General features: G+C 40.7%; 1 protein-coding gene across 2 annotated transcripts in view; it reads left to right on the top strand.

The window, feature by feature from the left end:
- The first annotated feature begins 1,086 nt into the window (after positions 1-1,086).
- The window catches only part of LOC124229701 (ubiquitin-conjugating enzyme E2 E2), a 342,728-nt gene continuing 327,808 nt past the window's right edge, over positions 1,087-16,006 (top strand). The window contains exons 1-2 of one of the 2 annotated variants that reach the window (XM_046645032.1): positions 1,087-1,316; positions 6,807-6,990. In XM_046645032.1, the coding sequence (XP_046500988.1) occupies positions 6,815-6,990 (176 nt within the window). In that variant the 5' untranslated portion in view covers positions 1,087-1,316; positions 6,807-6,814. Of the gene's footprint in view, positions 1,317-1,356; positions 1,525-6,806; positions 6,991-16,006 lie in introns of those variants that run through there. The other variant, XM_046645035.1, reaches the window with a different exon arrangement.

Genomic DNA, 16,006 nt, shown 5'->3' with positions numbered 1-16,006 from the left:
AGTTCTAGATGTATGTATGGATCTTAACTTGCTCCTGTCCTCTGGGGTCTTATTGCACTGCTTTCTGTAGCTGCTTGATCTGCTCCGGTGTCTGTGGGGCTGTCTTCAGCCCTATCTGGGCAGGATGCTCTGTCCACATACAGTAACAGCTCCAGAGTTTCTATACAGGAGAGGTTTAGGAGCAGCAGCAGCAGCAATCAGTTGGTAGGAGGGGTTGGGGGTGAAGGTGGAGGTAGGGGAAATTTTGTGGAAGCTGAGTCTGCATAGCAGTGATAATTTTTTGTTTTTTCATAGTTATTTGGGGTGAACATTATAGGAGAACCTAATGTTCCCTCGGGTCACCCACAGCACTGCTTCTGTTTCCGTACCCTTCAATTGGGTATTAAGGCAAATTTCCCCCCTCGCTCTGATAGTGGTGCTACCCCCTCCCCCCACCCCTCTCCCCAATATCCCAGGAATAAATGGCCTGGAGCTTCGGCTCCCGGCTACTACTGTACATTGTGGGCCAGGGCGAGCCAAAAGGCAGCAGGACATTCCTGTTGCCGTGTTGGGTGAAGAGTCTGGCTTAGCCTGGCAGAACTTTCCAGGCCAATGCGAAGTTTTCCCATCTTGGTGCATGTGGTTACCACGCGTCGAGTTTTGGTTAGTATGTCAACAGGGTCAGTCCCTGTCCCTGTAGCTACTTCGAGAAAGCTCTGAGGCAAGTGTGAAGGCAAGTGCGGCAGTGGATGGGGGTAATACACCGCCCCCAGCTTCGTCTTAGGGCAACTCCCTCCCCCAGCTAGCGTTTCCCTTTAATGCGCGTGCCTGTCAAGGTCCCCGCGTCCCCTCCCCTCAAGCCGCCCCTCAGCCTGTTTCCTTCACCTCTCCCGGTCCCTGCCGTCCCTTCTCCGTGGGATGCCCCTGCCCACCCACGCCGCTGCCCGCTCGCTGGACTCGACTGTCACTTTACTTTTCCTCGCTTCCTCCCCGCCCCCTCGCCCAGCCGGTGGGGCAGCCCGCCCGTGCGCGCGCCCGCCCCCGCCCCCTCGCGGCCGCGCGCGGGGAGGAGGAGGGGCGGAGCGGGCCGGGGGGGGCAGGGAGGCGCGCGGCGCGGCACGGCCGACGTGGGGCTCGCGCTCTCGCGGTCTCTCCCGGGCGGGCGCACGGGCACGCGCACTCGCGGGCGCGCGCGCGGACGGCCGGGCGGCGGCGGCAGCTCTCGGAGGCGGTGGCTTCACTTTCCAGGACTCAGGGGCGGCCACAGCGGCAGCCGCGGGCAGCAGCCTCGGGAGCCGGAGCTGGAACGGCCGGGGGCGGCGGCGGCGGCGCGGAGGGTGAGTCCGGGCGGGCGCGAGCGCGGCGGGGACAGGCGTGGCCGGGCTGTCCGGTGCGTGGTGCGTGGGTCCGGCTCGCGGTGACTAGACGGTCTGCAGGGGCACCCCGTCCTCGGGGCCTCTTCAGCCGCCCTCCCCCAGCCTCCGCAGCCCTCTCTTCCCACACTTGGGCTCGAGCCGGCGACCTGCGCGGACGCCCCTCCCTCAGGTATTCGCCCGGGCTGCGCTGGTGCCCCCCCTCGGGCGCCCTCCCCCTCGTGGGCTCCCCCCGCCACCTCCCCTCCACGTCGCAGGGCTCTGCTTACACCGTTTGAGCCCTAGTTCCCTCCCTCGCTGCTCCCCGGCGTGCCCCATTCCCTGCGCCCCCTCCCACGAGCCTCCTGCCCCGGTTTCTCGCCTTTTCCACCCCTCCCCCTCCTTCTCATCCACCCCCCCTTCTGCCTCTTCCCTCCCTGCCCATCTTCTACCCCCTTCCGTTCTCAGTTCCCCATCCTCCACCACCCTCCCAGCCCCTTCCCTCTCCCAGCCGCATTCTGGAACTAAGTCGTTGCAAAAGTACAGGATAAATGTCACGGTGGAAAGTGCCCGGCTCGATCTTTTGCTGTTTTCCCTAATTGCATAATTGCTGCACATGGTGTCTCTCCTGGCGAGTGCCGGGTCTGGCTCCTCCGCCGCCGCCGCACCCCCGTGGCCCGCCTGGAGGACACCTTGTGGGGTGTGTTTGTGTGTGCCCTGGTGTGGAGTGTGTGTTGTATTGGTCTTTTGTGAAGCCTAGCGCTTGTCACAGTTTGGAGCCGAAGCCCGTTTTTCTCTGGTCTCCTCTGCAGCCCCCACTGGCCTGGTTTGAAACTGGATTCTCTCTCTGGTCCCCCCTCCTCCCTCCCGCCCCCGCTCTCATAATGTTTTGATCCTTTTGCCCTTTACCATTTCTAATGAAGATAAAGCGTAGCTTCTTGTGGCTTTTTTTCCCACGGCCAACCAGAAATGTCCAATCCATCTTCCCTTAAGGAAATTAAGGCCGCTTTAGAAAGACATCATCCTGTGCTCGGTGGCTGTTAGACCTATTTGCATGTTTTCAAGATTTATCGTTTTGTATTGTGTATTCTTGAGAGTCTACTCGAATATTTTTATTTAAAAGTACAATGGGAAGTGCTAGGGTTTACCTTCAGATTATCTCGCGCTTCAGAAAGATTTTGAGCTCTTCTTAGTTTTTTTATCCCTGATTCCTTAAAAAGTATGTTTCTGAATTTGTAATAATTCAGTCTGGACCTTGGAATCTAAATATTTGTGTTTACTCGTACAGTTTGGATGCTCCTTGGCTCTTTAGAGTTTTTTGTGTGGGTTGATGCTGAGGGTTGATGCTGATGATGGAGTGTTTTCATATATTGTCAAACCCCATTCTATTTCCTCCAGGACATAGCACCTTTTCCTCAAAAATCGGATGTTTCACTATTATTTCCTGCATAAATATCTTTACAGTTAAAAGCTGACTATTGCTAGATGTGCATATAATATAAATTATTTTCCATGTTAGAAAAGTTTAGAAATGTGAGTAGGAAGACAGATAAGAAGATATCAAATGACGGAATTAAGCGTTTTCTTGTTGTAAAAGCTCAAACATTTGGTTTCGCAGTTTTATACCATGAGATACAGTTATAAGGCTTATCTGGACAGTAATTCGGATTTATGGAGTGACTATAGTTGCTTTTAGGTTATCAGTAATATTTAAAACCGAATCATTTTTATGGAGCGTGTGAGTTTCATTCACTGTATGTTGCTCGTTTCCAGGAGTGTACTCAGAACCTAGAGCACACAGCTAATACAGGCTTAGATAATTTGTGTTGAAGAAGAAACAATTAAACTCTTAAGATAAAACATGTTTGAGGAAAGTCTACCTTACTATTTTATGCTTAGAAGCCAAGTTTTACTTTGAGTCTAAAATAAAAATATAAATTTAAATATCTTAATAACTTTGAAACTATCATCGAAGAGTAGCGCTATGTTTTTAACCTTGGGACTTAAGTTTATTTTCCCTCTAGATTGCGTGATTGGATCAAATTAGCTATTTAGGAATTAATCTTAAAGATAATTTTAAAATCCTGATTTAGAAGATATTTAAAGAGTTTTAATTCAGGAAATTTTATTCATTTGTACTTCAGAAAGACAAAACACCAATTTCATATTTATAACTAATTAAAATGCTTGTAGGCTGCTTTTTCTTCATAAAAATTAGTTGCCACCTGAGTGGTACAATACTTTTTTCCCCATACTTTTTTCTGTGGTTAGGCATTCAAAAAACAAAACCAGGAGAAATTTGCCTTCTTCTTGATATTTGAAAAAAATACGAAAACTTTGTTTCTAAAAGTTTCTATATTGGTTATTAGTGGCCTCAGATGAATTTATCATCTGTAGGTAAGATTTGGGTGAAATAACGTATCTTAGATCACAAGTGGAAATAATTTTTTTTTTACTGTGAAACTATAGAAATTATGCCTTTATTTGGGTATTTTTAATAGTATTTTTAATAATTCTGTAGTGAGTCTAATTTTAGTCTGATATTCTGAAGCTGTTTATGAAATTTGGGTTTTGGATAATGGCTCAGATTACATCATTGAGTAGTCCTTTAGGTAATTATAGGCTCATGGCATTATTAGTTAATATGTAAGTGTACATAAATAAGAATATTAAGAATGTGTAGCTTTATAACTAATGTAATATACAGCTGAAACTCTAGGCTTAGTTTATTAAACTGAAGCCCCAGCTTTAGTAAAAAAGAATTTTATTTCATTTAGATTTCATGTAGTGGATTGCTTCTGGTTTAAGATGTATAAAATAATTTCTCACTCATTTCACATTTCTTAAAATATTGCTGGCAGCATTTTGCTGTGTCAGAGGGTCTTTCCCTGAGAATTGTTCTTTTTCTTACCTCCCTGCACATCTGTTCTTTCTAACATGCTCTTATGTGCATATTTATAAGGTTTTAAACTTGTGATATATTTTATCTGAAATAAGTGAGCCGAAAAAAAATCAGTGTTAAATCCAAGGATTAGAATTAAAGTGAAATAAAAATGAAAAAAAGCAAGAAATATGTTAGAACTGTTAGAGTAAGACGTGAAACATACTGATATAAAATTCCAGTATTCTATTAAGTGACTTTAGTGCTCATAAAAGATGTCACAGCTGTGGAGACTGATGCTCTCCATTTACAGAATAGGTGGAAAAGCAGTCACGTTTTCCTGTCAGTGTGTTTCAGAACTGTTTGGGCAGACCTGTTTTTGTTTGGCATGGGGGACGGGAGCTGTTAGGGTTGAGAGGGGTGGTGGTGGTGTGTTTGTGGAATGTCTCACTGAAGGCATTGAGTGTTTTCTATTGACTCTTCCCCTCTGTGTGCTTCCTGATTCTTCCATTCTCTTGCAATGCTTTTTGGCTTGTCTTACATAAAAATTTCAATCCATTAAAGATCTGTATTACAAAATTGCTTTGATTTAGAGCAAGTTACAAGTTAAATCTTTGGTGGTGATGAATTTTCATTTTTGTCAACTAGCTATACATTTGGGCTAATTACAGTAATAAAAAACAGTGCTTTGAGGTACATATTAATTCTTATTCTTGATCATATCAAATACAGTTTTATTTCGCATCTTAATTTGATTGAGTAATATAGCATGTTTTTCAAAAGGTGTTCCATTTATCTGATTTGTCTGTGTGTGTGTGTGTGTGTGTGTGTGTGTGTGTGTGTGGAAGATTCGCCCTGAGCTAACATCCCTTGTCAATCTTCCTCTCTTTTTGCTTAAAGATTAGCCCTGAGCTAACATCTGTGCCAGTCTTCCTCTACTTTGTATGTGGGATACATCTGCAGCATGGCTGATGAGTGGTGTAGGTCTGTGCCAGGATCTGAACCCGTGAACCTGGGCTACTGAAGCAGAGCGCGCTGAACTTTAACCACTCGGCCATGGGGCTAGCCCCCATCTATGATTTTTAAGGGTATATTTTGTGTTGTTAATGTCACTTCTTAAAGGTAGTTTTGTTTTTTAATGAAGAGGTGCCTGAGGATGTCACTGTACAGAGCTTGAAGTGGTTATTAGGTGGGAGTAACATGGCAAGCACAAGGCCCTTTAGAATCTGGGCATTGGTTTTGTCAGCTTGGTTTTGGATTTGTCAGTACACTCTAAGCTAGTTGGATTGTAAGGGATGTATAGTAATCAAATGCAGAAATCGATTATGATAGAATGACAGTTGAGAGGGGATATCCCTTTTCACTTAGCAGAATTTTTTGTGTCTGCTATCTAGGTTATAACAGTTACCTACATATCAAGGTACTGAGGAAATTGAGTTGGTAATCAAAGCTGCTTGGGGAGCATGAACTCAGAGCAAAGGGAATTTGAAAGCCTTAAGGGATATTTCATCCAGACTACAGGAAGGAAAAAAAAAGAATCCTTCAGTGTCTCAATACAGTCACTATCTCTTGTGAAACATGGTTGTTTAGTATATTGCTGGATCAATGCTGACACCATCATACAGTTCAGTTTTTATTTAGAATCGTACAGGCCTCTGTGTTCTTCTGTTATCACAAAGGATACTTCAAACAGTTGACTAGTTTAGAGGATTTTAACCTTAGCCTAGTCCTGAGGATTTATTCATTGGATATGAAAGTGTCTCCCATTTCTCTGTTCCTGTGGCTGTTTGCTAACCTGTGTTATATCACTTAGTATATTGGCTTACCCACTAGACCAAATTTTTCATGCTGTGGGACCAAAGGGCCTAGCACAGTGTCTGGTGGAGAGTAGGCCCTCAATCTTTTTTTTTTTGAGAAAGCTTTATTGACATGTAATTCACATACTATAAAATTCACCCTTTTAAAATGTGTAACTCAGTGGTTTTTAGAATATTTAGAGTTGTGCGACACCACCATTATCTAATTTAAGAATGTTTTCATGACCAAAAGGAAACTCTATACCCAATAGCTGGCCTTCCCCATTCTTCCCTCACTCCTAGCCCCTGGCAACCACTTGTCGACTTCTGTCTCTGGATATGCCTATTCTGGACATTTCATATAAATGCAGTCATACAGTTTGTTGTCCTTTGTGATTGGCTACTTTCACTTGGCATAATGTTTTCAAAGTTCATCCATGTTGTAGCATGTAGATACTGTACTTCATTCCTGTATGAGTCTGGATGATATTCCATTCTGTGGATACATCATCTGTTAGTGGACATTTGAGTCGTTTCTTCTGTTTGGTTCTGTGGCTAATGTTGCTGTGAACATTTTGTCTATATATCTTGTATGTTTTCATTTCTCCTCTCAGTACATGTTGAATGGATGAAAGAAAAGTTTTGACAACTCTCAAAGCTGTTTTGTAAATGATGAACTTATTCATTTTATATCAGCTTTACTTGTTCTACTTCGAGGGTCACTTTCTCTCTGTTCTCAAGGTACCTTACTATAGTCCTCCCATAACTGAATAAATGATTTTTGATTCTTTAATCCAGGATCTAAAATGTCCACCGAGGCACAAAGAGTTGATGACAGTCCAAGTACTAGTGGAGGAAGTTCTGATGGAGACCAACGTGAAAGTGTTCAGCAAGAACCAGAAAGAGAGCAAGTTCAGCCCAAGAAAAAGGAGGGAAAAATATCCAGCAAAACAGCTGCTAAACTGTCAACTAGTGCTAAAAGGTACCTTAATTATTGTAACCTTTTTTATTTTAAGTATCAATTTATTGTCTTGAGTTCTGTCTTTCTGTTGCATTTAATCATTTTTCTGGGACGTGGACCATGAAGTTCATATATTTTTTTTCTCCTTCAATATTAATTCTTTTACATGGTTTTAATTGTAGGCAATATGAACTTTTTGGTATTTAAAGTCAGTTAAACAGCATGACAGCCAGCCGTGGTGGTCTAGTGGTTAAGATTTGGCACTCTCACCAGTAAGGACTGAGGTTCATTTCCTAGTCAGGGAGCCACGGCCTGTTGGTCGTCATACTGTGGTGGCTGTGTGTTGCTGTGATGCTGAAAGCTATGCCACTTGTATTTTAAATACCAGCAGGGTCACCTGTGGTGGACAGGTTTCAGCAGAATTTTCAGACTAAGACAGACTAGGAAGAAGGACCTGGCCACCTACTTCTACAAACATTGGCCATGAAAAAAAGCATTTGTCTGATATAGGGCTGGTAGGTAAGAGGAGGGTGCAAAAAGATCCAGCAGGGTTCTGCTCTGCTGTACACAGAGTCGGAGTTGACTCCACGGCACAAACAAAAACAGCATGGCAAATTCACAAAATACGTATCCGTATTGTGTTCATGTGTGTTTGTGTCTTGTTAGGTGAGCATATATAGGAAAACACATGTGAAAGTGTGGTGGTTTGATATATGGTTACTTGACCATAAATATTTTATTCTATTCAGTAACACAGAATAGAGAGTAGGAATCTAATGAAATAGATTACTGAAGTAGTTATTGAATGATAGTGTATTTGCTACTACTCCCTGTTAGTAAAGTGAGAAATGGTGGAGTTAGCAACAAATGCATCCTGGTTTCATAATATTAGGCAGTGGGTCAGTCTTGATACAGATTTTCTTTTTCTCTAGAGAATAGATAGATCTGGAAGGTAGATATTTGAATACTTCTCTTGCCACATCAATTGCTTATGCTAATTAGCATGTCATTGCACTCAGCAAGGGGAATCTGCTTTAATATTGTTAAACTATAGAATATCTGTTGGAAAATAATTTAAAGATAAATTTAGTAGAGTCTTCCCTGATCCTGTGATTTAATGTTATTTTGTTTTAATACCTTTTTTATATCAAATAGGAAATGTAAATAAAAGCAGTCTGTAAATTTTAGGCATAGTGGAATGTCTGAATGTTGACTGATAGCTTTATATTTTATTGGATAGTGTGGATTGGGGGAATTCCTTTTCCGAATATCAAAAACCATCATGGTCAGTAGACTTTGTTTTCCTCTGGTCTAGTCAATCTACAGGATTGGGAAGAACCTTCTTAGGCCCACTGGTGGGATGTGACTTTCTAAGGAGAGATGTTGGAGTGATGGTGAGGGGTCAGCAGACCATTCCAAGGGACTAGGGTAGTCAATTTCCCCTTCTCAGAAGTGTGTTGCTGATCCCTGACCTCTGTTGAAGGAGTTGTGTGAAAGTCAGATAGGCTGGAACTTTAAACCTTTAAACTTCTATACTAGAACATGCCTGTGTGGGGAAAAGGGTTCAGTTTGTTTTTGCTATCCCACCACAAGTCCAGAGGGCCTCAGCTGGCCGACCTGGCCCCTCTGCTGTCTGCTACAACACAAAATGGCCTGTTGCTGGGAAGTGGGAGTGGAGATAGGATGGATAAGAAAGGTGGGAATGGAGAAAATACAAGCCTTGAGATGAAAGATAGGAGGCTGGGGGTGGGTGGGTAAGAGAGATTCAAGTGCAGATTGTGGCCCTGTGTAAATGAGGAAACTAATTCAGTCCTCAGCTTCTCATAGTGAGGGTTTTCACAGGGCCTTTTCAGCTTGTTAGAAAAGGGAGAGGAGGGGCTGGCCAGGTGTGTAGAAGTAGGGTTCAGAGAGAGCTTCTGCTGCATCTATGCTCTGCTTTCCTGTGACTGCCAATTAAGAAAGACTCCTGTCCACCTTCGTGAGGCCCTGCCTTTTCTCATGGCTGCGAGCATCACCATAAAATAACTCAAAATAATATTTCTTGGGTGATGTATCAAAGACCAGTTCTGCTTATGAAAGAGAGTGAACTGTATAATTTGTGAAAGTGAGGATTGTATGAATTTTTTCAAGTGTGTGGGTCATCTTTTACTTCATTTTACTACAGTGTGTACAAAATATGGATTATGTATTCAAATCTAGTTTTTCTCCCCCCACCCCTTAAATAGGAGATAAAACTTAGTTTTGACGTGGTCTGTGTGTGAAGAATCCAGGATGTGCCTGATTGGCATGTAATAGAAATTGGTATTGTTGTATTGGTGAGAATAAGAAGTATCTTTTGAGTTGCTTCCTGGCTGAAAGCAGCTCTTCATTGGCAAATTTGTTCTTGTGAATCTTGATTTTTAAATCGTGATTCATGACCTTTCCAGAAGGTCTCTGGGTGGTTTATGGGTGACAGTGTCTGAAGTGACTTAATCATTTACTGTTTATTTTAAATATAAAAATGCTGTTACACTGTTAGTTTTTTAAGTAAAAAAACAAAGTTTAATTCTTTCCCTTTCCCTTCTCCCAATTTAGTTGATAGTGAAGTTAGTTTTCCCCCCCCATCTCTGCTTAAGTTCTAAGAACTGAGGAAAAAAATTGGGAATCATGAGGGCAAGGACCTACATCTTTTTAATTCACCATTATATCTGCAGTGCCTAACATAGTAGGGTCACAATATTTATTTACTGGTTCCCTTAGAACCTTGAGTTAATTGTAGGGATTGGATCTTCTGTGGACGTTAGGATCTCAGTATAATGTGTTCAGAGGATTCCGAGTTAGAGGTAGTTTCAAAATAAAATTCTAATTTATATTTTATTATTGATAATTGGCTTTTATTCAGATGAGAAGTCTTTTCCAAATAGTGTCATTTTGTGGGAGAGTTAATCGGTAGCAGTGCAAAGCTTGGACTCCAGAGACAGTATCTGAATTTGATTCTAGGTTCTGGCATTTAGTAGCTCTTTGATCTTAGATACATAATTTAACATTTCTAAGCCTCAGTTTCCTCTTCTGTAAAATGGAGATAATAATGGTACCATCTTCACAAGGCTGTTGTGAGGACTAAATGTGATAAAGCCTTTATTTGGCACACAGTAAAGTCTTATACCTTTATAGACTTTGTGCTAAAGTCTACAATGATATTTTTCAAGTTCATTTGATAAGCTTTAGGAAAATGAGGTATATGTTAACCTCTGAGGACTTAATGCTATTGTTAAACTAGAAATACTATAATGCTATAATTATAGTATTGCTTTAATTATATACGTTTTATAGTAATTATATGCATTTTATAGTAACTCAAGAAAAGAACTTTGCACGTAAGTGCTCAAGTGCATGAAATGTGTTGTGATGGTAGAATTAATAATTTGGTGTAAAACATGTTTTCATGAGAAAAGTCTCAGTTTTCAGGTATTACAGAAAAGTGATGTAGGATACAGAAAACCTTTAAGTGGTATTTTATTTAAACAATGGTTTAAATTGTCTTTTTTAGAGTTTAGAGGAAGATTATAGTTACATCTCTGATGCAGTGTTGCTCTTTGGCAAGAATTTGTTTCTTAAAAAATTGGCATGCTCTTATCACAGTCTGTTCTCTTGATAATATCTATATCACTTGTTATATTTGTAAGTATGTAGTTGGACTGTGTCTGCAGTGACAAATTTTGATATTATTAAGTTGACTAGTCAATTCACTAAAACATCTATTTTGAACTCTTCATTGAATCAGCTGTACTGCTTCTTTCATGTGTTGACACATCTGTATATGTGATTCTTAAATCACATTTATTGCAAATTAACTTTGAGAGAAGACATTGTGATTTTTAAACATTTTGGCATTAACATATTTTAATATGGAAATAACTAGTACTTAAAAATAACATTCTTTAGGGAATAATATGTGTATATATATATATTTTTTATCACAGTAACGTTGGTTTATAACATTATATAAATTTCTGGTGTACATCATTATATTTTGATTTCTGTGTAGATTATGTCATGTTCACCACCCAAAGACTAATTACAATCCATCACCATACACATGTGCCTAATCAATCACCCATTTCACCCTCTTCTCTCCCCCCTTCCCCTCTGGTAACCACCAATCCAGTCTCTGTCTCTATGTGTGTGTTTGTTGTTGTTTTTATCTTCTATTTATGAGTGAGATCATATGGTATGATATTCTGCCTCTTATTTTGCTTACCATAATACCCTCAAGGTCCATCCATGTTGTCACAGTTGGTCAGATTTCATCCTTTTGTATGGCTGAGTAGTATTCCATTGTGTGTATATACCACATCTTCTTTTTCCATTCGTCCCTTGATGGGCATCTGGGTTGCTTCCAAGTCTCAGCTACTATAAATAATGCTGCAACGAACATAGGGGTACGTACATCTTTATGCATTCATATTTTCATGTTCTTTGGATAAATACACAGCAGTGGAATAGCTGGCTCATATGGTAGTTCTTGTCTTAATTTTTTGAAGAATCTCCATGCTGTTTTCCATAGTGGTTGCAACAGTTGGCACTCCCATCAGCAGTGTTTGAGAGTTCCCTTTTCTCCATATCTTCTCCAGCACTTGTTATTTCCTGTCTTGTTAATTATAGCCATTCTGATGGGCGTGAGGTGATATCTCATTGTAGTTTTGATTTGCATTTCCCTGATAATTAGTAATGTTCAACATCTTTTCATGTGCCTCTTGGCCATCTGTATATCTTCTTTGGAGAAATGTCTCTTCACATCTTTTGACCATTTTTTAATTGAGTTGTTAGTTTTTTTGTTGTTGAGATGTATGAGTTCTTTATATATTTTGGATATTAACCCCTTATCAGATATATGGTTTGCAAATATCTTCCCCCAATTGTTAGGTTGTCTTTTCCTTTTGTTGATGATTTCCTTTGCTGTGCAGAAGCTTGTTAGTTTTATGTAGTCCATCTGTTTATTTTTTCTCTTTCCCTTCCCCAATCAGACATGGTGCTTGAACATATGCTGCCTAAGACCTATGTCGAAGAGTGCACTGCCTATGTTTTCTTCTAGAAATTTCATGGGTTCAGGTCTTACATTCAAGTCTTTAATCCATTTTGAGTTAGTTTTTGTGTATGATATAAGATAATGGTCTACTTTCATTCTTTTGCTTGTGGCTGTCCAGTTTTCCCAATACCATTTATTGACGAGACTTTCCCTTCTCCATCGTATGTTTTTGGCTCCCTTGTTGAAAATTAGCTGTCCATAGATGTGTGGGTTTATTTCTGGGCTCTTGATTCTGTTCTGTTGATCTGTGTGTCTTTTTTTGTGCCAGTACCGTGCTGATTTGATTATGATGGCTTTGTGGTATATTATGAAATCAGGGAGTGTGATACCTCCAGCTTTGTTAGTTTTTTTCAGGATTCTTTTGGCTATTCTGGGTCTCTTGTTCCATATAAATTTTAGGATTCTTTGCTCTATTTTTGCAAAAAATGCCGTTGGAACTTTGATAGGGATTGCATTGAATCTGTAGATTGCCTTAGGGAAGTATGGACATTTTAACTATGTTAATTCTTCCAATCCAAGAACATGGAATGTCTTTCCATTTCTTTGTGTGTTATTCAATTTCTTTCAAGAGTGTTTTATACTTTTCAGTGTACTAGTCTTTCACCTCTTTGGTTAAGTTTATTCCTATATATTTTATTTTTTTTGTTGCAATTGTAAATGGGATTGTATTCTTAATTTCTCATTCTGCTACTCATTGTTAGTGTATAGAAATGGAGCTGATTTTTGTATGTTGATTTCATATCCTTCAACTTTAGTGTATTCATTTTTTATTTCTAAAAGTTTTTTGGTGGATTCTTTAGGGTTTTCTGTATATAAGATCATGTCATCTGCAAATAGTGACACTTCCACTTATTCCTTTCCAATTTGGATCCCTTTTATTTCTTTTTCTTTTCTGATTGCTCTGGCTAGGACTTGTAATACTGTATTAAATAAGAGTGGTGAAAGTGGGCATCCTTGTCTGGTTCCTGTCCCTAGAGGGCTAGCTTTCAGTTTTTCTCCATTGAGAATGATGTTTGCTGTGAGTTTGTCATGTATGACCTTTATTTTGTTGAGGTATTTTCCTTCTATACCCAGTTTATTCAGAGTTTTTATCGTGAGTGGATGCTGTATCTTGTCAAATGCTTTCTCTGCATCTATTGAGGTGATTGTGATTTTTTTCCTTCATTTTGTTAATATGGTGTATCACACTGATTGATTTGCGGATGTTGAACCATCCTTGCATTCCTGGAATAAAACCTGCTTGATCATGGTGTATGATCTTTTTTTTGGAAGAGTTTGAGAAGGATAGGTATTAAGACTTCTTTGAATGTTTGGTAGAATTCACTAGGCAAGCCTTCTGGTCCTGGACTTTTATTTTTTGGAAGGTTTTTGATTACTCTTTTGATCTCCTAACTGGCGATTGGCCTATTCAAATTCTCTATGTCTTCTTGATTCAGTTTTGGAAGGTTGTATGATTCTAAGAGTTTATCCATTTCTTTTAGATTATCCAATTTTTTGGCATCTAGCTTTTCATAGTATTCTCTTATAATCTTTTGTATTTCTGAGGTGTCTGTTGTAATTTCCCCTCTTTCATTTCTGATTTTATTTATTTGAGCCTTTTCTCTCTTTTTCTTGGTGAGTTTAGCTAAAAGTTTGTCAATTTTGTTTATCTTTTCAAAGAATCAGCTCTTAGTTTTATTGATTTTTTGCTTTCCTATTTTTCTTAGTCTCTATTTCATTTATTTCTGCTTGGGTTTTTATTATTTCCTTCCTTTTACTGGTTTTGGGCTTTGTTTGTTCTTCTTTTTCCAGTTCCTGTAGGTGCACTGTTAGATTGTCTGTTTGAGATTTTTCTTGTTTGTTTAGGTAGGCCTGCAATGCTGTAAACTTCCCTCTTAGAACTCCTTTTGCTGTATCTCATAAATTTTGGCATGTCATATTTTCATTTTCATTTATCTCCAGGTATTTTTTGATTTCTCCTTTGATTTCTTCATTGACCTCATTGTTGTTCATTAGCATTTTCTTAAGCTCTACATATTTGTGGCTTTTCTGATTTTCTTCCTGTAGTTGATTGCTAGTTTCATACGTTTGTGGTCAGAAAAGATGCTTGGTATTATTTTAGTCTTCTTAGATTTATTGAGACTTGTTTTGTGGCCTAATAAGTGATCTATCCTGGAAAATGTTTTTTTTTGGTAATTTTCTTATTCTTACTTGCAGTCTTCTCTTTTCCACTTAAGTAAGTACCTTTAGCATTTCTTGTATGGCTGTTTTCTTGGTGATAAACTTCTTTAGTTTTTGCTTGTCTAGGAAACTCTTTATCTCTCCTTCCATTCTGAATGATTACCTTGCCGAGTATTCTTGGCTGTAGGTGTTTTCCTTTCAGCATTTTAAGTATATTATGCCACTCCCTTCTAGCCCATAAGGTTTCTGCTGAGAAGTCAGCTGATAGCCTTATGGGGTTTCCTTTATATGTAACTTGTTGCCTTTCTCTTGCAGCTTTTAGGATTTTCTCTTTATATTTAATTCTTGACATTTTAATTATTATGTGTCTTGGTGTGAGACTCTTTGGGTTATCTTGTTTGGTGCTCTCTGCGCTTCCTGTACCTGGATGTCTGTTTCCTTACTTAGGTTAGGAAATTTTTCAGCTGTTATTTCTTCTTATAGATTCTCTGCCCCTTTGTCTTGTTCTTCTCCTTCTGGGACTCCTATAGTATGGATGTTAGTGCACTTGATGTTGTCCCAGAGGTCCCTTTGACTGTTCTCACTTTTTTTTTTGTCTGCTCAGCTTGGATGATTTTCTCTAGTCTTTCATCCACCTTGCTAATCTGTTCTTCTATATCATCTACTCTACTATTGAGACACTCTAGTGAATTTTTCATTTCTAATATTGTATTCTTCATTTCTGATTGGTTGTTTTTTCTATTTTCCAATTCTTTGCTGAAGTTCTCACTGAGTTCATCCATTCTTCTCCAAAGATCAGTGAGCATCCTTATGACTCTTAGTTTGTACTCTTTGTCAGGTAGTTTGTTTGTCTCTGTTTTGTTTAATTCTTTTTCTGGGGTTTTGTCCTGTTCCCTTACTTGGATTGTATTCCTTTGTCTCCTCATTTTGCCTCTTTCTCTGTGCTTATATCTATGTATTAGGTAGGTCAGCCACAGCTCCTAGTCTTGGAGAGGTGGCCTTATGTAAGAGATACCTTATGAGGCCCAGAAGTATGCTTTCTTCTCCTCATCAGTTCCAAATGTTCCAGGAGTGTCCCCTGTGTGGGCTCATGCATCCTTCTGTTGTGGCAGGGTTGCTCTTGCTGCAGGTGCCTGGGGAGGCTAGGCTGTCCCCACAGCTGGCTGGTTTAATGCTCAGCTGCGTGTAGCTGCTATGGACCCTACAGTCATTTTATTGGGTGTGGGGAGCCCCAGTACAGTTGGCTGCAAGGTGTAATAGCACATTTTTGTTGCAGTTTTTGTGTTGAGGAGGCCCCCAGTGTGGCTGCTTGCTAGGCTCAGGGGCTTACAATTGCTGTAGGCCTCAGGTCTGCAAGGCTGTTGTCAGCTCTCTCAGAATCACAGTTGAGTGCAGCCAGCCCCAGGCATGGGAGCACCCACTTGTTTCAGGTTTTGGAAGGTGGGGCTGTTCCCCTACGTGGCTATTTGAGAAGAACAAGTCTGCTGTAGCTGACAAGCCCCACAGCTCACAGGGCCACACACCCTGTCATCACAGTCCTGCCCTGTGCAGGGGCCTGGCCCACTGAAGTGGACCCAGCAGAGGCCCCACACATTCCACCAGTGCAGGCCTGCTCCTCACACATGCCTTGCCCCGCAGAGGTGGAGCCACTTGCCCTGCTGCAGAGTTTCCAGGCACCCTACTTATGGGGGCCCTCAAGTTGCCTGCAGGCTTGCTCTTGTGTGGGACCAGTCCCTAGGGTGGGCTGCCTGCCCTGGCTGAGCTGGATTAAATTGGTGCTCAATCATGTGGGGCAGACCCCTGGGCTAA

The sequence above is a fragment of the Equus quagga genome, chromosome 1 (assembly GCF_021613505.1).
Source record: "Equus quagga isolate Etosha38 chromosome 1, UCLA_HA_Equagga_1.0, whole genome shotgun sequence".
NCBI classification, from domain to species: Eukaryota; Metazoa; Chordata; class Mammalia; order Perissodactyla; family Equidae; genus Equus; species Equus quagga.
This window is presented reverse-complemented; position numbering and strand designations above follow the sequence as displayed.